Source organism: Struthio camelus, chromosome 1, assembly GCF_040807025.1.
Source record: "Struthio camelus isolate bStrCam1 chromosome 1, bStrCam1.hap1, whole genome shotgun sequence".
Lineage (NCBI taxonomy): Eukaryota > Metazoa > Chordata > Aves > Struthioniformes > Struthionidae > Struthio > Struthio camelus.
The window spans coordinates 96,486,692-96,510,964 of record NC_090942.1 but is presented as its reverse complement, the minus strand read 5'-3'; the positions used below and the strand labels follow the sequence as shown (position 1 = coordinate 96,510,964).

The 24,273-nt window shown below is 41.0% G+C and overlaps 1 protein-coding gene across 7 annotated transcripts in view; it reads left to right on the top strand.

Moving 5' to 3' along the window:
- GRAMD1C (GRAM domain containing 1C) overlaps window positions 1-24,273 on the top strand; it is a 56,927-nt gene that overhangs the window by 19,854 nt on the left and 12,800 nt on the right. For all 7 annotated transcript variants that reach the window (XM_068959205.1, XM_068959213.1, XM_068959240.1 and 4 more), the window contains 7 exons: window positions 1,138-1,222; window positions 5,325-5,428; window positions 7,369-7,464; window positions 8,770-8,850; window positions 15,039-15,157; window positions 16,309-16,429; window positions 20,391-20,550. In XM_068959205.1, coding sequence (XP_068815306.1) covers window positions 1,138-1,222; window positions 5,325-5,428; window positions 7,369-7,464; window positions 8,770-8,850; window positions 15,039-15,157; window positions 16,309-16,429; window positions 20,391-20,550 — 766 coding nt within the window. The remainder of the gene's footprint in view (window positions 1-1,137; window positions 1,223-5,324; window positions 5,429-7,368; window positions 7,465-8,769; window positions 8,851-15,038; window positions 15,158-16,308; window positions 16,430-20,390; window positions 20,551-24,273) is intronic.

Below are 24,273 nucleotides of genomic sequence, written 5' to 3'. Positions count from 1 at the left end.
TCCTTTCTTGTCTGTCTTCCGTCCCAAACTAAATAGCCATTGTTTTTATGATGCAAAGATGTGTGTGTTGTGAGTATCAAGTTTTGGAAAAAAAACAGATGCTGAAGCAGAGAAGCAGCCATGGACTGTTAAGATCTTTATAAAGGCTGTTGAAAAACCCAACAAAATCCAGGCTGTAATGGAGGTTTTAATAATATATTTATACTGTGTTTTTGGGAACACTTGAAGGTGACTTCTTTCCATTTTAGCTGTGGCCTGGATGAATTGTTGACTTATACAGCATTTAGTTAGGAAGGCCTCTAAACTAAGTAGCCACCATCTTTTTGAGGGGGAGGAGGAACATTATGTTGTTATTACTGCATAATGAAAATAGGACTTTTATAGCAGAATAGTTCCTGGAGAAAATTCTCAAGTTCTCCATTTGAATGGAAGCAGAGGCATGCATTTATAAGAACGAGCCACTAAGGTACATCAAGATTATACTTCTCTGCTGTGAGTTTACCACTCAATTTTTAGTCTTAAGTGAGCCCTAGAAAGTGATTTCTTTAGATATAGGGTGAAACATAGAACAGGTCAAGAAATCAAGAGGTGACAGTGGTGCTGCTATTTGTGTTCACAGGAAGGGACTTTGGCCTTTATTCCTCCTTGTCAAAATATAGCAAGTGGGAAAAAATCCACTGCACAGTAACGTTCCTGAAATGTTACTCCAATTAGAAACTGGTGTTCTAGGCTGTGTCTGGCTAGCGGCCTCTGTGATGACTCGGTCCGCTCTGTCACCTCCTGTGCTGTGGTGTTGCTGCCTTTTCATTGATCTTGTGCTAGAAGAGAAACTTAACCCTGCAAGGGGCTATCTTGTTCCTGTGAGTGGAACAGGTTGCCATCATACACCTGTAATGCCTCATAATTGACTTCTGGCCTGCTACAGGGAAGAGTTTGGGCCATCCTATCCTAAATACTGGAGGCATACTGTTACATAAGGAAGCATAAAGTTATAGTCACGAACACACTTACGTATCACCTATTCTTTTCCAGTCTTCTGATGCTTTTGTTCATCAAGATACAATTACAGGTCCAGTCTAAAGACAGTTGATGACTGAAAATAAATCTCTTGCTCAACCTTTTACTTTTTTCTTGCAGCTCTCAAGTTCCACTTATAAATACAGGAGTGAGGAATTCAAGAGACAGTTTTCTCATCTGCCAGATTCAGAGAGACTTGTAGTAGGTAAGATTTAATCACACTGAATTACTTATCTTGTGACTGTTAACTCCAAATCACACTACACTCACTGCTGTTGTATCTTTTCTGTGTATAGGTTGTTTGGCTTTTGTTTGTTTGAGGTTAAATAAAATGTAAAAATAATTAAAAAAAAATATATATATATATAGCTGAGACCACCTTCCTCTCTTCCCTTCTCCGAACAAGTATCGGGGAAGTCAGGTCTGGACTCCTCTCTTGTACTGCTTGCTTTGTGCCCCCCAATCATTTGGGGGGCTGACAAGTGAAGGAGAAGATACAGAATCCTCCAGTTCAGCTGGATAAGGAGGGGAGGTCAGATCTATTAAGATAACAAGCTCTTTTCCTTGTGCTACTTTTTCGTGGGTGACAAAACCCCTCCTGACAGTGGTGGACATGACAACTAACAGCTGTCACAGTCCCAAGCTGGAAAGAAGGGCTACCCTGCAGGATGCAGTTTGGAGTGTACACTGAGCACAAGCTCAGCATCATTTGCGTGGACAAGTGCAAGTGTGAGAAGAGGCAGAGTTAAATCCAAAAGCATTGATTTGTATTATGCTCCTTTCAGCATGGACAACCATTTCGGTGCATCTTGCAGCATTGTTGCTTCCCATTCATTTTATGTCCTACGAATGTTTAAAGAATCCTCCCTCTTACTTCAGAGACAGCTAGTTATAGGAGAAGTTGCAGGAGGAGGGAGTGATTCCCTAGCCTTAATAATTGGGTACTTGGACAAAAAGGTAAGGGAAGCTGCTTTAGTGGCCCTGTTAAACAGGTGGGCCGTGCTTAGCAGGAGATCTGCCTTGCTCCCTGGAGATAAGCTTAAGCTCTTAGCATGAACGCCTTGGTTAATGTGGTTTCTGAGGCTGAAGGTGAAACAGTAGGTGCTTGTAACTTAAAAGAATCTCTTCAGAGAGAAAATGCCAGTTGTGGTGTAAGGACACAAAACTCATTACTTAACTGGAAGCTATTACACACCCCTTTCATCATGGGAGATCATTGAATAACACAAGCTAATCTTCATCTTGTCTGGATGTCTAATGCTGTTGATTGGCAGGATGTACGTGATGGATTTGTCAACAAGGTATATTGCGGATAGACGCAAACACATTCTGCCTTACATCAGTTTATGCCATTGTGGTTACTGTCCAAGCTAGTAAGTCATGCTGAGATGAAGTATGTTACCTGATGCTGTGCCATACAAATGCTGCCAGTTTTGGATTGGCTTAGGACATGAGGAGAGCTTTTTTCCCCCCCCCCCCCCCCTTATAACCCAGTATGCCAGGTTAGCTTATCCATATGCTGATGACAGGATGCCAGTGAGGCTGCAGGGAGAGAAGTATAGCTCAGCTGGAAGAGCAGAGGTGGTGAGGAGAGCATGTGAGGTAGAGGAACAAGTGCCAGAGAGTATCAGGCCCTGCTGCATAACTTCTTGACACTGAAATTCTCCTTTTGAACTCTGACTCAGTTCTTCTCTCTTGCAAAATCCGAAGATGGGAAGTATCTAACCCTACCCTCTTTCATACAGTGATGCACCTTGTTCCCCTTTTTTTATTACCTGCTTTGCAAGTAAACCTGGCTGCACTGCCTGCGTATTGTATGACAAATATACTGCCCAAGAGATGGTCATTGTTTTTTATACAAAGGTGGCACTGTGACTTTTCTTAATCTCCTCTTATGCAACGTTTAAGGCCAATGTTGAGAGGTTGTCAGTATGTGCTTGCAGCACCCCGAGTTCCTCCTAGGTTAACGTGAGAGAAATTGGAGGTTTTACTCATGTAGAAGCAGTTAAATTCCTGCATCCTTTTCCAGCCTTGGAAGGAAGCAGTTATCTTATCCTCTGAGATGCCTTCTGCATTTTTAAAATACTTGAATTCAGTGCAGAAGTAAGGCAGAAGAAAAAGATATTAGTTCAAAGCTTCAGTTTCATGTTTCCCCTTGCATAGGGTTGACTTAGAAAGCAGTGGACGTTTTGTGAAGCATAGTCTCAATGAGCAGACCGCCTAGGATTTGATGGAAGATTTACTGATGGGTTAATCCCAACAATGTAGCACCTGCTCCATCAGGAGTAAAGTCATTACTTTATGTAATTACTTTTTACCTCATAAAAGCAGTATTCCTTTGGAGGGACCTTTGCGTTCACCAAGCAAAGAGCTGTTCCTTTGCTTGATACAGAGGAACTTATCACAAGCTTTACAATGCTCAGAGAAGCAATTACTTGCTGCTTTTTATCAATGGAATTGTAACTGCTCCTGCTTTTAACTTGGCTATTTAAAAAAAAAAAAAAAAAGCAAGTCTGTCACAGTAATGAGCACTATATTATAACAAAGGAATTATACTTCATGCAATCTTTGTATAAAAGAGAAATAATCTAGGCTTTCAAAATGAGTTTAAAGGAGCACCACTAACTTTATCTGAAAATGTAGTTTAAAAGCAACATCTTAGTTTACTGGAATTGAAAACTTGAAAAGAGAAATGCTGTTCTCTTCCTTTGACACCTGTGTGTGTGTAGGTAAGAGGCTCATGTTGCTTATCCCTTACCCTACGCTCCAAGGGAAATCCTTATGTTCTAGCTCTGCAAGAAAAGAGGAAAGGTATTTTCTTTTAGTGCTGTTGCTTCTGGTAGAGGTGTCGGACTAGTATGTGCAAGAAGAAGAAAGAGTAAGATGGTCCATAAATATTAGGCAACTATTTTAGGCCTGTGGAAAAACCTTCTAAACCCAGGAGTCAAATACAAGCTTCTCAGGTATTGCTTTCTTAAAGTCCTTAACCTCAGACTCCCTTCATGTGCCCTCTCCTATCTCTGGCCATTTTGTTCTCTGACTTTTCCTAACTTTTTACAGTATAGGCTTATTGTTTGTTGGTTTAGGTTTCCTTCAGCTTTATGCAATGCTGTTTGCAGCTGCATCTTCAAGGGCTTGTATATATGCCTCATATTTATTGCAAGAAACTTGATTTCCACTTGAGTATCTGAAGGGAAATCCAAAAATTCTTAATCGCAGTAAAAGCTTCTACAGATGCAGATTTACCATGAAGTTAGGATGATTGGGGACTTTTGTACTTCTTGCAACTCAGAAGGGCTGTATTCATCCTCTTAGTGTGTAGGAAATCAACATTCCAGCTCAGATAATAACAAAGAAAAGGATTTTCAAAAGTGCAAACACAGCCTTTGATTAAGTTTTAGATACATCTGTTCTTTCAGGATGTTCATGATACACTCTGGGTATTTTGCATATGTAAGATAACCACCTTTAGACTGGGGCTTCTAAATGGGGCCCATCTTAACTTTGCATTGTGGCTAAGGGGAGCTTTGACTTTTTTTTTTTTGTCCATAGGCTCAGTTCAGTGCTTCTGAAAACTCCTTTTATTTGAATCTCCATGCCCTTAAATCATGTAAGCTCTTTCAAAGACTTTTAAAAAAGTGCAATCAAATCTTCTGCTCTTGTCTTAATTAGCAGGTATATGATAATGGGTAAGTGCATTCAAGATGAAATCATTTCCTAGTAGGAATGTTTCGACCAGAAGCAATATCATAACAAAAATGACAGAGCGAGCTTCTGAAAATATCTCCTGCCTGAAGAATTAGATTGTTTCAAGCTGCTTTTTGTGTCTCACTTTGGAGATTAGTTTTAGATGGGATCTGTTTAGTAGAAAATGATTACTTACTGCAGTGTATGAGCTGCTGTTACATAGGAGTTGACAGTATAATCTGATATAGTATAAAATGTCATTTATGTGTTCTGTTTTGTTTAGGCACTTTGACTTGTGAATACTTCTCATAGGTACTCCTGATCTTGCTTAATACATCTTCCCTGAAAGTATAGATAATGCACAGTGTTTTGAATGTGGAATACTATCTTCCCGCAGATGCTTCTGCTGATTCAAGCATCAGGGTGTTCTGAAAACAGTGGTCTGGATGCAACCCAATACAAGTGTGCCTTCTGAAGAGTGAAGGAAATGCTGTTTTGTGTGTCTTTTTTTGTTTTGTCTTTTTAAACGCTCTAATACCCTTATCCCATTCTAAATTAACATAGTTGGGTCTACTGAGCTGCAATAAGTGAGTAAACTTGTTCTTGCCCTCTATACATAGATTATGCCTGTGCGCTGCAGAAGGATATCTTGCTGCAAGGACGTTTATATCTCTCAGAAAACTGGCTCTGTTTCCACAGCAACATTTTCCGATGGGAGACCACAGTAAGATTTCTTATAATCCTCACTTAAATTCCATGTCTCTTTCATCCTAGAATATCCAGCTTTAAGGTTTGGTTGAGGGACTCTTATCCTGTCAATCTCCTGCTGGCAACATTGAGCTGAAAAGAAGAGCCTGTACCTCTGAGTGGGAGTGCAAGTCTGTTGCATCATGAAACAAGAGTAGTCTTGTAGTCTTACTATGTACTACAGTAAGCTTGCTTAGTTACTGAGCACAGGAAGGAGGAGTTTAGGAATTATGCTTTCCCCTCCTATGCTAAAGTTGATCTTTTACATTCTTGTGTAACAATTTGCCTCTTAACTCCATACCCAGAAAAGTTCCTCTAGAAAGAGGCTTACCATATGTCTTTCTGTAAGGCCAGGAGTGTGATACAGTACATAGTGCTGCCTTGCTCGATCTTCAGTGTTGAACCTTAGTTTAGTCTCACATGTGAATTATCAGCATCTAAGGATAGCTAAGGAGAATCCAAATGATTTTTTGGACACAATTCCTATACTATGGTCTGTAGCTTCTGGTCAGTATGAATAAAATCAGATGTTCATGGCATGCTGGACCTCTATTCCTGTCAAATTAGACTAAGGAGTTAAAGGGTTTTTTTTTGTTTGTTTTTTTTTTTTCAAGCAGTTGTTGCATTTGCAGTAGAAGTAGCATGAGTCAGTGAATAACAAATGCAAGGTGGCCTAGATTTGATAGAGATGTGGTAAAGTGTTCTGTAGTTGTCGGAACACTCATATCTTAAGTTAATCTCTTAAATTCTGCTCTGTATGCTCTAAAGTACACAGGACAGACAAGAAGTCGCCCATATGTACTCAAGACAGGAGATATAGAAGTACTTAACAGAAAACCAAGCTTAGTTTCATCAAAGAGGGATTGGATGATTGACAGTTTTTCTTTTTTTTAACTGTAGGCTTAAGTTATGGGGGGAGGAGGGAAGAAATCTCCTTTTGAAGTCAGTCTTGCATATTTAAGCTACTGAAAGACTAATTCCTTTATTTCCAGCCAAAATGGCATACATCCTAGTAACTTGCTCCCGCTTGCTTGGCAGAATAGCGTAGTGATACCTTCAGGCAATCTGAGCTCATGAGCTACAAAGCAGAGCCAGGTTTTGGGACCTCTTTAGCAGGCTCTGTTAACGTGGACAGAGGTAGTAAGTGGAGGCTCTTCTGCGTGCGTGGGAAAACAGCAAGATCCAATCTCATATTCTCTTCTCTAGGTTGAAGAGAAGTACAGCATCTAAGCTTGGAGAATACAGTTATAAGATGATTATTTGTAGTGATGGTAATGCTGCTCAAATAGGCATCCCTATATCTTCAAGGGAAGGGTGCTTGGCTGAACAGACCTGGCATGTTGCTGCCAGTCAGACCACACTTTTTTTTTTTAAAAGAAACATTTCAATTACTAATATGCAAGGCAAACACATCCAAATAGGAAGGTTTGTTTGCAATGTCTGATCTGCAGATAATCTAGTCCATTTTCATATAAGTTTGCAAACTTCTGTGAGCAATAGTAGCATAGACAAGATGGTCTGTGTTCTCATCTATTCCTTGCTTGTCTAGCGTAACTGGGGGGCGGTTAGCTTCCAGGTCGATGTGGCTTGTGTGTGGTTGGGATCGTGCCCTCTGCCCTTATGTCACACTGTAAGAATGGAAGTAAGTAAATGAACTGTTTGCTTCCCTAGTCCTAGTATGAAGAGGAGGAAGTAACTCTCAAGTTGTGTTAATGTGTGTGTAACTTGTTCCAAGTTTTGTGTACTTGTTATTAAGGCTAGCAGCTGGAGATAGCAGTTGCCCTTGTGATCTCGGCTGTATTTCATCCTAGTGCTTTGGGTTAGTTTGATGTTTTTTCTTGCATGTTCTATGGCTTTGTAGATTTTCAGACTTGACAGTTATTTTTAACGTGTCTTATTAAATCTGTTCTTGCTTAGATTTCTATTGCCTTGAAGGATATCACTTTCATGACAAAGGAGAAGACTGCTCGGCTCATTCCAAATGCTATACAAATAGCAACAAAAGGAGAGAAGGTGAAAAAGCTGTATTTAAACACTTTTCTTTTAAATGGTAACTTCCAGGGCAGAGCACTTGCTGTGTTTTTTTTTTAATTTGTGTGAGTAAATGTTTCCATGTAAAGCCTTTCAAGGCGGTTAGGATTAGAAAAAAGACTTGGTAGTTTGGTCCCTGTACATATCAGCCTCATAGTTGAACTATAGCTTCACTAGGGAATCCCTTACTAGTGGTGATTCGGGGCCAGAAAGTAAGGGAGTCTGTTCTGCTGATTCTGGATTTGTGCCTTGAAATCTTAATGTGTGGGGGGTGTGACTTTGTCTTTCTGTAGGGTTTTGTCTATGTGTTTTCAGTGGTTTCTCTTTCAGAATATGCTTCCTTGAATTTAGTGTTTTTGTGATAACACTGGATTTAAAATTCTCCTGGAAAAAGGAATTGATGAGGACAAAAGAACTGTGATACCATGGGTTTTGAATCATGGAGAAAACTACTCATAAAACACAGTCCTATTTGTTAGGAGCTGTAGTTTTTTTGCATATGTTAAGAGGAAAAAAAAAAATGAAAAGCATGAAGCAGAATGCTCTTATGGACAACTTACTTCATGATTCTTCTTCTGACAACACTTTAAAATAATAATTATTCTTGGCTGGATAAAAAGGACAGTTTCCAGGGTGAATCTGTAGCTGTTCCATGTGAATCTCTGCTGCTTCAGAATTGGCTGTTTCTTCTTGTATTTCTTCTAAAATACTAATTGTCATCATCAAAGAAGATAAGCCTCTCTTTCTCTGCTTAAATACTCTTTGGAGTAAGAGGTTTTTTAATACTGCAAATGATGCATCTAATTTGTTATCCTATTTTAATGATTAGTTGCTTTCTCATGTGAAAAGACTGGTTAAAAAGGAATATGGGGAGAAAGGATGGAAAGTGCTCTGGCCTGTGAGAAATAGGCATACGCATCTCTTCAGTTTGTTTCCATGTCCCGTTTGGAAGTGGGAGAAAGATTAAACTGCTCATTTAGTTGAAGGGGAGGCCTTTCCTTATGCTAAAGGTACAAACAATTGCAGTTTGCCCGAAAGAGCAAATGTGTCTATATACACAGTGTATACACTGTGTGGATACTGGAGAGGTAGCTCTTGTAAGCTTCAAACAGTTATGAAAAGTGGTGTGTGTATTGTGCTTTTGGGAGTATGAGAAATATGAGCCCAGGTTTAAGAGTGAGAGGAATAAGCCATTGCTGACCCAACTGTGGGGTACGAGGAAACATTCTGGTTTTCTTCAGCAAATTCCTGCAAGTAAGCTTTTTTTGTGTCTTATTTTTCCTGCAGTTTTTCTTCACATCATTCAGTGCAAGAGATAGAAGCTACCTCAGCATCTTCCGCTTATGGCAGAATGTGTTGCTGGATAAGGTAAGGTTGCAGGTGCTGGTGCCCATGGTTAGTTAAATAGCAAAAGGATCTTTCTAGCATACACAGATGTGGCTTTGGAGGATAAGAGACTTTGCTTAAGAAATTAGGTTTTCCATTCTTATACAGAATTCTAACCTGATGTTCTCATTCGGCTCCTTGTACTTGAAATCCCAGATAAACTATTCCTACCTTTTCTTTTTCATACTGCCATCTGCAGCTTTGCTTTTGATGGAGCATTTAATCTTTGAAGATGACTGAGGAGGTTGCATGCTTCTCTTAGCTGTCAACTTAAGCATGTATTACTAACTTGGCATACATTTGCTTCATATTTCTTATGGCTAATTGGTGACCAAAAAGGCAGGAGGCTTTTTCATAATGAAAGCTCTTACCTTTTTAACAAACAGGCCTAAGGCACCTTCCTGAATAAGTTAGCTAAACCTTTGCCAACCCAGTCATTACAACTCCCCTGACCTTGAATAAACACAACAAAGGCAGGCTGAACAATATGGAAGTGTATTTTGACGACTTCTGCTAGTTAGCTTGATTTATATTGCAATTTGTGGCACTTAAGCTAATCTTATTTCCAAAAATGTAATGACACTTTTGTTGCAAAGCATCACTGTAAACAATGCAGTTCTTGTAAACCAATTCCTTCCTGTTTATGGTTCTTGTTGTTTTAATTTTTCAGCACAGTTGCAACTGAACCCTGAAATAATCTGTATATAGCACTGCACTACAATAGTCCCCAAAGGCTTAAAGCTGTTGCACTACTCTATATGTAGTTCCCACACACGTTTTTTTTTAGTTAGATGAATTTTAAGGTAGCCTACAGGCACTTTTTTTTTTTTTTTTTTTTACAAAAAACTGAAAAGCAAGGAAAGTGTCTATTAAGGCAAAATTAACCATCTGTTTCCTGCGAAACTCCTATTCTTCAAATCAAATACCGCTCAATTGTAACATCATAACCGTGTCTTCACATCGTGACTTGTCCTCTTCTCACTTGAATGTAACCGGTATAACTGGACCTAACCTTGTCTTGGCAAAGTTGGGAACTTATTGATCAGTTTGATGCCATGTTGAGGGGTGAATTTATGGGCATTCAGGTGTACAGACCCACCCATGGGTCTAGAACAGGCAACACAGTTCTAGGGTGTTTAGGGTTAGCTTTTTCACTGCATTTTTACTCTTTGCAACTGAAAGGAGTGTCAAATTAGCAACAATTTTTCCCTTCAGAGTAGTGGCTAATGGATAGATTTGGAGGGGATGGAGAGCTGTGAAAGTAGAATGCGTGGACTGCATGTTAAATATGTTGAATTAAACCAGCAGGTTTTAGGGATCAGTGGTCAGTTTAATGCATCTGGGTAGCTTGGGAACTTTCTTATATTGCTTCTATCTAATCTTTCCATTAGTTTTCTTGCCTCTTTCTTCACCTTTCAGTGAGGAGGTAGGTCTCTTACGTGGATTCCTACTTGGGGTTTTCAGGTGTAAAATGGAGAACTACCATCAGGTGTAATGGTGGCTTTCTTTCATCATGGTATGTTGGAAGCTACTTCCTGAAACAGAATTTCTATCAGGGTGAACTCCTGCTTCTACAATGTAATAGTGAGTTCTGATTCTCTGCTAAACTGAATTTGAATCCCTCTCAGCCCACTTAATGATTGATAACTACTAATCCGAACAAGATCAGGCTATAGAGGAGGACTCGGGGGGGTAAGAGTAGAAACTGAAGTTGCCAAAGCTGGGTTCCACTGCAATGACAGCTCTCCACTGAGCAGTTGCTAGAAGGAAGCTGTTGATGCATCCAAGCAGTTTTGCAGTCTTGCTTTTTTTTTTTTTTTTTTTTCCCCCTTGGGGACAATACACATGTGAAAAGTGCTTCATCCCTCTGGGGCTCTGACAAGGTACACAACACCCTGTGTAAAGCCTGGGATTCCTGAGGCCCAGTGGCCAAAAGGAACCTATCAGAACTTGGGGGTTCGTGACAAAATCCAAATCATGCTCTGTAACCAGTTCCAGAAGGAGCTGATTTTAATGTTTCTTCTGCAAGCAGTTAAATATTTTGAAGCCTATAGATAATCTAGTTATTCTCTGGAGTACTTCTGGCAATAATGGAGGTGACATCCGACTGCTAAATTATGAAATAAAGTCATTCTGGTCTTGTCTGAAGTAGAAATCTGAATACAGCTGTAACAGTGCTGATTTGTGCCCCTTGAGGTAGATAACACCCAAGTTACAGTCTTAAGTTCCTGGATCCAAATCCTGCATGTACTTCAAATTAACTTCTGTCTTGGTCATTTTCAGTCACTGGTTTTGGCCTCTTCAACATACTTCCTAGGTATGGATTCTGCGTTATGAGGTCTTGCTTCTGAAAAGTGTCCTACCTGCTTTAATGTCAATTTTTCACCCCTGCAAGCTTTCACCAACAACCCCTTTCAAGTCTCTGGTAGGGTCAACATGCCCTTTCCCAGATCTCCATCTTGTGGCCATTCTGCCTTGTAGTTTGTAGTTTAAGTATCGTGTGTCCCAGACAGTTGAACAAATAGCCATCTGTAAGGTCAGCCTGTCTTTAAAAAGTGATTTGCTGCTTGCTTTACACTGCAAGAGAAACAGTAAATAGCTACATGCTACTGTGTGCCTCAGCTTACTTAGATCCTCAAGAGTTATCTATCCCTCTCTGACAGGTTTGTGTTACTGTTCTATTAGGGCTCTTGGTCCCCTCCTGGCTGAGTTGCAGTTCTCTAGCTCAGCTTTTTCAAAGCCTGCTCTAGAGGGCAACACTTGGCACTTGATGCCCCTCACCTTTGGTTCCTCTGGGAATCTGTGGGTACCTTCCCCTTAAGACAGTGCTGCTTAGGTTTTCTTTTTTAAATGCCCATTCAAAGACTTGTTTCTTCTGAGGAAAATTCCACTTTTACTTGTTCCTAGGGCAAAATGTGATCAAATGGAGTCTTCTAGGCTTTTACTTGCAACTGTTCTTTAATGCTCCTGTTCAAAAGGGAAGCATCATGGAAAATGAGGAGTCATTAACATGGGTCCTGAAGAGACATGACACCAGCCCTGATAAAACAGATAGCTGCTTCCACATCCACTGAGGCTTTCAATAATACAGCAGTTCATCAACTAAAATCAACCAAAATTCAGATTCTCTAAATTGGTAAAGCAACTTTACTAATGGCTCTTATGGAAACTAACAGCAGTGACATTATACCATTGCTTTATTTTCCTGAAGTCTACAGAGGTGTCAAATATCCCACCAGTTTGAGGGAGAAGGAGTAAATTAAAATCTAATTAGGCAGGTCATTCAAATCCCAAACCAACACAGGGTTCCTTATTTCTAATGGAACAAGATCTTAACTTAATTAGTCTCAATTCCCATGAGTCCTCTTCCTTAGAGTTGGATTTATGTTCCTGTTGTTTTGTGCTCTGGTGGGTAGAGATTTGCGCCTGTCCCCAGAGACACTGCAGCAGGTAAGTGTAGAGGTGTGAGAGGGGGTCAGAAATTTGGACGAACTGGGGTTCTTGAAGCAAATGTGCTAGAGCGGTAACGGCCATCCCTGCCAGCTTCTCAGGCAAGGCAGTGAAAAAGGGGCGTTCTTTCCATGTTTACATGCAGCAAGGATTCTTGCAGAGATCAAAAACTGCTCAGGGATTGGTTCTGATCTTCACGGCCAGGGTGTTAGAGGGAAAGTTGGCTCCACTATTCTGTGAACAAGTGATCAGCCAAAACGCAACATCAGAGTTGCCTGGGTGGTGGCAGGGCAGCCAGTGGTCTCTGGAGTAAACCTATATGGACTGTCTTATCCTTACTTCTGCATCTGGCCCGAAGGGGTAAAAATCGGCAACTTTGCTTATGTCAGTGGTATTCCGTAGTGTTGCTTACTCTGTGCCACCACTTGGACTGGCATGAAACAAAAATATTGGTCTCTTAGCTCCTAGCCGAAAAGACAAGAACGTGTCCCAGCTGCTTCTCATAATCTTGATATACAAAGAGAACTGAGGGGGAAAAATCTAGCATATGCTGTTACTTTGAGTGAGCAAAGTAATCCTTGTTTGAAGAGCTAACTCTAAACTTCAGAACTCCTCAAACTAGTCTGCTCAGGAACAGAAATCTGACCCAGGAAATATTTGTAAACTGCTTTGCCTCCAGAACTCATCTTTTCTGGTACAGCAGAGCAAGTCTGATTTGATGTTGGACTGTGACCATTGACGGTTTACTGTATCTAGCTAAGCATAACTGAGCACTTTGTTTCACAGAGTGCAAGCTTCCTGTTCCTAGAAGCAGAACTTGATAAGGTTTACTTTATAGTAACACTGTATGCAGCTTTATAGATGCAAAAAATGCATAGCTTAAAGTTCTTTTGTTCTCCTCAAACTACTGAACTCCCTGTACAAGGGCAGCCTGATTAGCCAGCCAGTTGGTGCAGAACATATTAGTGAGTTTAATTAGTGGCATTGGCCATCTCTTAGGACTTGAAATAAGGTAGGGGCAATACTGGGCGGTCAGTGGCAGTGGAGGTAGTTTTGTTGCAATTCTTTAATTTCTGGTAGAAAAGTGTACTGCCTAAAGGTATACCTAAGTTGTATTTTGCAACCAATAGCCTACCTCTTATTTTTAGCCATGTCATGAAAAGTTATAGCTAGTTACTTGTGGTTATTAGAGGCTACTGTTCCAAAAACAGAGCACGCATGTAGAAAGCAAGGTGGTCGCCTGCTGCTGCGTGCATTTTAGCACCACGTTGCGTCTCCAGAAAGTGAGGCCGATGCAATATGTGGAAGCTCAGTGGTTTTGCACACCCGTGGCTCTCTGTATGGTTATGTGCCGTGGGGCCCACGCGTAGCGGGGGCCGGCCCGCCCCGCGAGGCTGCCGGGGGCGTTACCGGGCTGGGCGGGCCCCGCCGCCCCGCGCCACCGAGCAGGAAGTGGGAGCGGGGCCGGGCTGCCGCTGCTGCGGGGCAGTGCTGGCAGCGGTGCCAGGCGGCCTGGGCGCCCGCGCAGCGCTGCGCTTGTGGGCCTGGTGCTGGAGTGCGGCGGGGGGCACGCATGACTCCTACGCGGCTTAATGCTGGCAGTGCGCGTAGGTGAGCGTTTACAGTCGCCCTTTTGCATGATCCTTTTCTTCTTTGTTTGCCTAAAATCGCAGGTAGCGTAGCACTCCGCAGGTGGAGCAAGGAAGAGGGTAGGATCACTTAAAAGGCCTTTAAATAATGCATGGGTATTTAACGTGATCATTTCATGCAAATAGTAAGCAGTACTTGTGTTACTGCTTCATTAGCAAAGTTCTGTTCCCTTGATCAATATGGATTGTGGCTGAGGCTCATTTTCCAGTGCAGTGTCTGTCTTCAAGGATTGCTAGTATCATTCTCTGAGCTCTGTTAAATCCCATTCTTTTGAGCCCGTGGCGACCCGGAAAAGTGAACTTTGAAATCAGTTGCTTACTTTGTAGATAGGAGCTTGTCATACTTTCACTTTCTTAACTTTCCTGATGATCCAAGAGAACTTAAATGTATCTCAGTAGTTGTGGGAATGTGTAGAGCAGTGCAGAGGGAGAATAAAGCAGAAGAAAAGAGTTGCTGGCTGAGAGTCAGGCTAGCCCTGTTACTGAACTAAGGCAATCCTCTTAAGTCTTGAGGCAAGTCTGGCGTTTTCCAAATCCAGTATCTCCCGTCCCACCTCAGCAAGATGGGCAATTGATTGTTGCTAGACTCAAATGCTAGCCTGTCGCCACTTTTAAAGTGCTTTAAACATCATGAGGAAACAGAGGCATGTATCTATTAAGCAGTTTGTCCAAAATCAAAGAGGAGGTTTCTGCTGTCTGCTAGCTACTGGTCTTATCTTGTGCCATATCCCATGAAATTCAAGAGGGAGCTACTTTGAAGGTAACTGTGAAAATGCTGGTGATGAATTAAGAAGTTAGTGGTGGCTACAAGTGTATTTGTTTTTTTTCCTTGGAATACCTTTTTTAAAATGTTTGCCTTATTGGTTGAACAGTGATGGGTTGAGCACGGAGCAGGCAGGAATACAGTTCCCCAAAATGCTGAAATCCAGTCTTGAAATGTGATAGCTAAGTGCTTTTAGTCCTTGTCAGAAGTGAGGTTAAAGGGTGTGGCGTAATTCAAACAACTTACTGTTTTAGCTGCTGTGCTTACTGTCCCATACTGCAGTTCTTGACTAGCTTGCTTTCTTTCAGAGACTGACCAAGCAGGAGTTCTGGCAGCTGGTACACCAGAGCTATGGCTCTGAGTTGGGTCTGAATACCGAGGAGATGGAGAGCTTTCACTCATCGTCCGAGGACAACGGGCAGCCTCGGTAAGAGGAGGTTACAAAACTTATAGAAATACTCATGGAAAAGCAATGTCCTCCTTAGAGATTTTTTTCTCCAAAGTGCTACTTTAGCCTTACCAGGAAAATCAAACCTATAATAAAAGGATGCAAAGAAAATTGAACATGCATAAAAACTTAATTATGTTTATTGTTGAAAGTATTAGCAGCAGAGTTGAGGCCCCTTAGGGGGAGGGAGATAGGAAGAACTTGCTGTCCCTGGATCTGTTTGTGGGGTGGGCAAGATATCTTAAATATCAGCTTTTTCTCGTGATAGTATCTAGCCAGGATCCATATGCCATTCCACAATGTGGAAGGGCCAAATGGAGTGGGACTCTGTAAGCTATTCAGATACTTCCTCCTCTCTCTTCCCTGGAGACTGAAACTCTTTGCTTTATTTTCCTGAAGCCTATCTGGTTTGGGAGTTGTTGTTTTAGATAGCTTATTTTTGTATTATGCTCAATTTGAGTCCTCCTAGTTCTCCTAGGAAACTAGGAGAATCTAACTGTGAAGTTTGCTAGAGCTACTTATTTACACATATGTGCAAAACTAAAGCTTCCCTATTAGAATAAAACAAATTTCACAGGTTGGTGTTTGTTCCAAGAAACCAAGGAAACCCTTTAAAAGGAAAAAAAACACATATAGCATGTAGCTTTTCTCCTTTTTAGTCTTGTGTTATCTGAGTATGTGGTAGAAAAAATCCTCCAAGCTCACTATAAGCTTCAAAAGATGTTCTATTAAATATTTCCTAGTCTTTTTCTATAAAAATGCACTACAATGTGACTCTGTAATAAGGGATGCAGGAAACATTATTTTTGTTTTAAACTTTCTTAAAACATCTTTTTCCCGAGTTTGGCTGAGACTACCTGTTTAGTATTTTCCCACAGTACTCGCTTTCTCTCAGATTAACCAGTGTTTGGGGTTTATTAACCTTACTGGCAGAAGCCGAATTTTGAGAAGTGGTATGAGTGAGGAATGGGGCTTGACAGGTTAATTAGCTGGATGTGGGAAGAATGAGTTGGTAGTCTTTATACTGACTGAAAAGCCATGGCTTTGCGTTATTTAAAAATACATGAGAAGATTTTCTGGAGCTATCAAAACTGAAAAATCAAAAAGAAATTCCTTTTTGCATTGGATAGAGCCAGCCTTTGTGATGATTCTGGGGAAAAGGATGAAAAGCTACCTAAAATGACTGGCTCAGTTCGGGAACCCGCTCTACAAACAGAAGGAGAGTCGCTCAATGGACAGACATTGCCAGGAGTAAGTGGTGACGCAGCCTTTCTTGCTACTTTTAGCTGATGAGCATATATAACTTGCACATTTGTACAAAAGCATAAGGATGCATGGGGATGACACCCTCTAAAGTAGTCTGTGAAAAATCATGATAGTCTAGAAAGCTTTCACATCAGAAATTGAATGTGAATATCTTTAGACTTCAAGAATATCTTAGACTTTTGGAGATTAAGAAGGCTGTGCTTTTGAATTTGAGAAATGAAAAAGCATCAATGTCTTATCAGTAATTCACTGCATAACCTGGCAAGAGCATCATAAAGCTTATGTTTTGGTTTTCCCAGATGTAGAACAAAACAAACTATGTTTTAGCCACCTTGCTAGGGGCCCCAGGCATCTTTATGCAGGTGTTTTGAGATTAATGCTTTCATTCACTTCCGTCACTGTATTGCTTGCTCTGAGATATTTGTCTTTAAAGACTATCTCCTCCTTTTATCCTCCAATAGGTAAGGCTTATTAGAGGGTAGTTTATGCTTTGCATCCTTGTCTTTGGAGGTTAACTCTAGTCTCTTGTGAATGTACACGTTGTTTTTAATTAAACTTTCGTAAATGTTTCAGAAAGGATGAAAAAAAGTTGGTGCCATAAAGATGGGCTTTCCCCTCCCTTCTTGGGGGGGTTAAAGCTGAGTGACCATGGTTTTCTTTCATGATGTGTGAATTTATGAATACAATGAGCTGGCTGGGAGAGGGAGTGCCTTAGTGGTAGTATCTGAGGTGTTCAGTGTCTGGCACAGTCATCGAGGCTGCTATGTACAGTTGTACTGTGAAAAGGTTAGACATTTTCTCTTGGTTAATAGATATCTCAAGGGAAATACCGGGGGGGGGGGGAAACCTGTATTAAGGCATCTCTTAAACTCGAAGTTGGGTACCTAATTGTTGTCTCTGTCTTTAAAAATTTGGAGAGGGAGGAAAGGAGATGCCTATCGTAGTCCTTGACTATCATATAATTCTTCTGGCTCTTGTTACTTGCCCAAACTAGTTTGGGAATTAAGTAGGCTTTAGGAGATCTTGCAGAAATCGAAGTTAATGGCTACGGATTGGTACCTAGCAAATAATATTGGTGTTAGGGTTTGTCAGACGTTAAAAGCTTAGTAGGATGTTGGGTAACCCTGATGGAAATCCTAGCAGGATAAAGCACTGTTTTTTTGGGAAGCTGTAGCAGAAGCCTGGTAAGATTGTGAATGCTGCTAGAATTCAGGCTGTCCAGGATAACTGAAAGCTACCCAGGTAGCCTTGTTTGGTTATTCTTACATAGCCTTATCTGCACAAGGACAAACCACTTTAAAATACCTGCTTTGTCTGGAAAAGATGCGTTTTATGTTTACCTACTGGGTGCTGCTCCCAGAGATCTCTTCTAGGTGCCAAATCTAATTGGGCATGTTGGTAAACAGAAATGCCCAGGGATTTGATCTGAAAGCAAGGAAAAATCCCGAGACTCTGCCTTGAATAAGACTCAGAAAACACTCTGCCTGTCTTTTTAAAGACCTGTAATTGAAGTGTAGCACTGCAGTCTTGATAAACATGTAAGTAAACAGTTCAGTTTACTCTTTCAGGTAACTAAAATACATGGCTCAGTTCAGCTATAAGTGGTGTTACCTCATATTTCTGAGGAATGTCAACATTCTTTCTAGAGCCCAGGATTGCAGCATGTTTCTAGAAGCACAGGGTCAATAGGAGGGGATGGTAATGCTTGGAATGTTTTTATCAAAAGGTGTTGCTCTGGTGGCACAAGACCCTCATTATGACCCTTCAAAGATTCAAGGGAAACAGGCTTAACCCCTCCCTTACTGCTCTGATAAGCAGAGGAAATCAGGAGCTCTTTTAAAAATCAGATCTGAAGTAACGGAGGGGTTGGCTGATAGTTCAAGTAAAATCTTGGAAAAAATAGTATTGTTAATAGTTGTTCACAGTTGACTAAAAAATGTCTGTGTAACACCAGCCATGGCACGTGTGCTTCTCTAGTGCAGGCAACACCTTTTACTGCCTGTCTTTTCAACCACCTTCCCCCTACCCTTTTAGGTGGGAGACCTTACAGGGAGTTCCACTCCTGGAGCCTGCAGTTCATAGCTAAAAACAGAAAAGCCTTGACACAGCTTAGCAGTATTAGACCAGCTGAGGAGGTGGATGTACATAAGGAAGAAATGATACATCCTTAATTACAGTTGATGAATCTTTAAATCATTAGATTCTTTAGTGTTGCCCCCTCACTCTTACCTCCCCCCCCCCCCACACACACAAAAAAAAGTGGGGGGGGAAAGAGGGAGGGAAAGGAGGAATAGAAACAGGAGAACTATGTTTAAGAGTTGCAGCACGGGTGCTTCAAAACCTCAGCAGAAATTCCTCTTCCATGAAATACTGAAGGGATTTTTTTGTAGGAGCTGTTTCCCCCATCTTCTGACTTGAGCCTGACTTCCCTTTTCTGTGCCTGGCAGAGTGGGGCTGCTCTTAGTGCTGATCTGAGCCCCACCTGTTCATCAGATCCCTAATCTTTATCAAAATACTGTGGTCTGGATCTGTGTGCTGCCTTTCGAGCAGAATGTTTTGCCCAAGTTGGCTACTTTCTCACTTCCATCCTCATTGGAGCAGTATTTTGACATAGAAATGTTGGTTTCTGTCTTAGTTCCTGTTGTGGGACTGAGAATAGCTTCAGCCATGGTGGCTCATTTCAGTGGGAGCATTGTAACTGATCTGCTTTTCTGATGCAGTCTTCCTTTTATTTTTTTGACCTTGAGGGAATATCTTTGCATGCTTATACTCCAGTCAAATGCATGTCTGTCTCTATTTTTCCACCACCCACCTTCTTTGTGCAACTGAGGGACCATTAACAGAAGAAGGCAATCTTTATTTTGAAGAAAGCCCAGGAGTACAGGAAGTGGTCACGATTGTTTAAGCAGCTAATGTGCTTGCGGGGTGTTTGTGTTTTTTGTCTTTTTTTTTTTTTAAAACCTCTTCAGTCAGTGCTGAATAATCTTTAGGGATGACAGCATTGCAGGTGAATAAGAACTACTTAGTTGGGAAGGCCTGATCTTATTAATTATGATCCATGTAACCCTGCATTTGGGGGATGGCACAATTGATCTCCAACTGTTGTTCCCTTGAAGGTAATGGGAGCTGTGAGGAAAAATTTAGAATAAAGATCATGGCTCTTAGCTAGTGGCCAAGCTTTTAGGGTGATACTTTGAGATGTACAAACGTTGTACACGAAGTTTCACCAGCATATGCTGCTTGGAGTGTATAATGGCGTGCTTTGATAAGCTTAGCCCACGTGTATTGAAGTTCTGGGTTAGAGTTGCAACTTTGAGTGAAGTTTTGGGGGATGTCCTGCTTCTGTGTTCTAAAAAAAAGTCTACAGCCATCATACTTAACTTTTGTGTGGCCAAAGGCTAGTGGAGCCCTGTAAAATGAGCATTTTTCAAACATATAATTTGGCTTATTTAATTCTGCTGAAAGGGAAGGTCCTGCTTGCTTTTGTTGTGCTTCTTCTCAGGATGGTTGGACCCTTTGCTAAGATGGCAGAAAACTAACTGTACCATTAAGTGAATAATCTGTCAGGTTAATGGGCCAATAAATGCTAGCGCTCATGCAGGAAAGGGGACCAAACTTGCAGGTGGGTGCAAGGGGTCTGGAAGGCGAGTAAACTGCCTCTTTTTTTTCTTTTTTTCTTCTTCCCCCCTTCCTTTTATGGCAGCTCTTGGTATACCAGTGCAGATGAGCAAGTCTAGCTTGTTACCAGGGTGAAGTGGAAGAGTCTGAAATAAAGGAGGAGGGGAGGTTGGCTGGGAGAGGGGAACAAGGGAGGCATTAGTAGTTGACTGTGTGGTAAGTGAGCAGATAGACCTTGTGGCTTCCTTTATATGGCTTTCTTCCTTGAAAGTAACTTTTGTTGTGGCCAGTAGTTATTGATGCTTTTTTTTTCTCTTGGGTATCTCAGGTGGAAGAGTCCCTGAGTGAGAAGCAAATAAAGAGCCCTCTTCCATCCTCAGAAAGAAAACCTGTTAACCTAGTCAGGAGCAGGTCCTCAGAAAAGTCCTTGGATCTGAATGAGAATGAAAACCTTTCAGAGAAGAGCAGTGCCTCAGACAGCGAAGAAGGTAAGTCTACTAACAATTGAGAAGCCATATGACAAACTGACTCCTATGTACGTCCTCTCTTGTGGAGCCAGTTAAAAAGATTTTTGTCGTTTCTAGCAAACACATTTCACTTGTTTCACAGAATTGCAACAGAAACTCCTTGTATCTTATTCCACTTCTGAATTCAACGCTATTGGGGTTTTTTGGAACTAAAACAAGTTGTAGTTGTGTTTCTTTCCCCTTTGACTGGTGAAGAGTTGCTGATAATTTAAACTTCAAAAATGGGAAATTATTTCTTAAAGACTTTTTCTTTACTTTCCATGCTTTCACAAGAATTTCAAATATCTTCCTTTCCTTTGTTTTCACTTGGGAACTGAGGGGAAGCGTTTCAGGCTGCTCTGAAACTTCTGTAAGATTGCTTTGTTTTTTTTTTTTCCAATGCTTCTACTTTCCTAAGACATAGGTTTCAATGTTACTGATGGAATGAATTGAGGAAGTGGTTGAAGTCCAGGCAAGACAACTTCCAGCTGTCAGGAATGTATTGTGCATGTTCTGAATCCTGCTCTGAAGATGAAAAACCTTAAAATATTAAAGATAACTTAGAGCAGGTTACACTTTTTTGCATGCCGACAGACTTAGTATCTCAGTGGATTCTGTTATACTATTCTCATAATTCATTGCCCAGTGCAAGACTAGAAGGAGCTTGGATACCATAGTAACATAGTGACTATAATTTGGCTGTGTTACATAGTTCCCTTCCAATTCTTACCCTAGAAAAGTGTAGCTGTAAGTCTCGTAGGGGTTTTGGTATGGGGTTTCATACTATGTCCTGGAAGAAGAGTAAGGCTGGAGTGTGTCTTGTCTTGATTGTTATCCTGTGACTGTGTCATCCTGACACAATCCTTGACAGATTTGTGCTGAATTCTGTGGTTATTTGTTCTGTGATTCCCCCAAAAGCCCTTGACAAATCCAGCTCTCTTAAGGGTGAGTGCTCCTCTTACGGCAGGGAACTTTTTTGTGCCAAAGGGCCATACCTGTTCGAAGTGCTGATGTATATGATGTATAAGCTGTAGCAGTGGTTCTGTTAAATAGTCCAAGAATGGACTTTGTAACTGCCTTTAGCATGAGGCACATGCAACCCAACTTGATTCTAAAGCCATATGGGAAGTTGGTGAGCCAAGTGAAGGACAGAAAAGCTCAGCAGCAGCAGTGTGCTCAGATGTAGCCAAGGATTTCTCTCGTGCTAAGATATAACTTACTTTCATCACATGTTGGCAGGAGTAGAACAGTATAGTCGGCTGAGGCCAGCCCTTAACCTGGCTGAGAAACTCTGTACCTCATCCCTTCAATCATAGTTGGCAAATGAAGGTCCTTGCAGATGCTATTAACTTTGCAGCACTGGGATGTCCAGGAAGGCTTTTAAGTCATGGATTGAATTGGCCCCTTGCTAAAGTTATGATCTTTACCTGAGGATATACTTTATAATTAGTTAACTTACCTTTTGCTTACTAACATTGCTTCTGTTTTCACTTGAGTTCAAATTCCACTCATAATACATGTTCAAGTTGTATCATTTTTTGTGAGTCTAGGCATACTTTAAGATGTTGCTGGATATACCATACTCCTACACACTTAAGCTTCGTAAGTTATTTAGTTTCCTCTGTCATAGGTGTATTTCATAGAGCAGCTATAAGCTTCAGCCTTCTAATGTTTTAGTTGTTTTGCAGTTCTGCTGTCCTCTTAGTCCTCTTAATACCAGATCTTCTCCTTTGGCCCTTTATGGAAAAGGTCTCTAGTGTAACTAACTGAAGATAGTCGTCTTGTCTTTTTTTGCTGCTGTTTATCTAAATAATAGTAGCAAAGGCTAGCTATCACCCATGCGTTGATGTTGAGCAAACAGAATATACTGAACTGCAGATATCTGTCTTTAAAAGAGACACCTAATTCATGCTGCTTTTCTTATTTCTCCTCCCTCCCCTAAGGTGAATGTGTTTTATATTCGGAGCAGGATTTTCTAGTCCTGCAACATATTAGTCTTTTCTTTCTGATTCCCCTCTTCATGCTTAGAATTTTTTTCTTCTGTTTCTCTGTCTGTTTTCTGTTGCAGTTGTCCCCATACTCTTACAAGGTGAATTCCTTCATGCAAACGAAACTAGCTTTCCCACATGGCAAAGGTTTACCCATGCTGATTAATCTGTTGTGTCCTCTGGCTCATACTCGGGCTGCCCACGGAGGCCTTCTGGCAAATAAGGTGAGGGGCAAACTCGAGACTCTCATTTTTCCAACTCCAAGGTCCACCTGACACAAAAAGCCAGAATGTCAGAGCCTTGGCAACATGAGTGCCCTTGGTCTAGGTGATTCTCACGCCCTTTATGGGGAGGGGGTCTCTGACTGTGCACCACTGGCTTCATGGAATGTGTTTTGGTGCTTTTGTTTGGTTCCATAGGGCCTGACAAAAGCTTGTTGGTTAAGCTAAAGAACAGTATCTGCAGCTTAAGTCTAAATTTCAGAAAACAAGTTTTAGCTCAAGCATAGGAATATATATTCCCAAAACAGAATCAACAGATTCTGAATTTTCTCAGGGGACTATGTTTTGTATGTATGTACATGCAGCAAGGATGTACATAAAAATATTTCAAAGAAGGGGAAAACATGAACAGGGAAAACTTTTTTTCAGTTAGAAAGCTTTACTGTGTATGGGGACATCATAAAATTTCTGAACTCCTTGCGTAAACTTGATAGACTTATTGCACTGTTTGTGTTCATATCAACCCTAAATGTGTTATCTGCAGGAAAGCATAACTGCTTATGCTGTGGTACTGAGAGCTGGGTAAAGTGATGGTCTCCCTTTCCTTGCAGATAGGGATATATGGGCTGGAAGATAATGGACATATGGGGTGGTTGAAATGAGTTCAGCCCTGCTTATTTCAAGATGTGGAATTCTGGATATACAGTGTATGTGAAGAAGACTAGTCCTATTATCTTACTGACATTGAGCAAACTACTTGAAGTGCATGTTCAATGTATAAGTGTCAAGTATTTGTTGCTTTGGGGTCTAGAAGAAATCTGTTTGAGTTGCGTAAAGGCAAAAGGGATAAATCTCACTTTATAAACTGGGAAAAGCTGGTATTCTCACAGAATTTACTCAGTGTCTCTTCCCAGTGAAGTTTACATTAAATTTTTAGAAGTATAGGAAAGTTCCTTGTACCAGCACCACTAACCATTATCAGTCTTTAAATAGGTTGTGTGGGGAACATGGTCGTTCTAGGAGGAGATTCTACTGACTTAATTTTGGAGTGTTTCTGGTTGTTAAGGTCTCCAATTTGCATGTTCTTCATGCAGTGTGTAATTTTTTTTCCCAATCCCCAGTGGAATAGAAATCTGCAACAGTGCCAAGATTTCTGTGTATATAAGCTTTCTCTCCTTGTCTGTCCTCAACTCTGTGGCCTGGAAAAATCAACCCTCTTACTGATTTGTTTGACAGTCTCTGCTGTTGGTTCAGCACTTTTTTTCCGCTTGTGGTTTGTTTTTAAGCTTTGTGAGCTGTTGGCAGTTAATGGGAATTTGAAGAACAGAAATAACTTTTTTCCCTTTCTCTGCCCCCCCCCCCCCCAACTTTATCTTGTCTAGTGCTGCAGAAGTTTTCAAACCTCTGCAAGCACTGGTGCCTAATGGTATTATATTCAAACAGCATTTCACAGCTTGTCTTACAGTGATGAAAATGGCCTTAAGTGCACGGTGGTA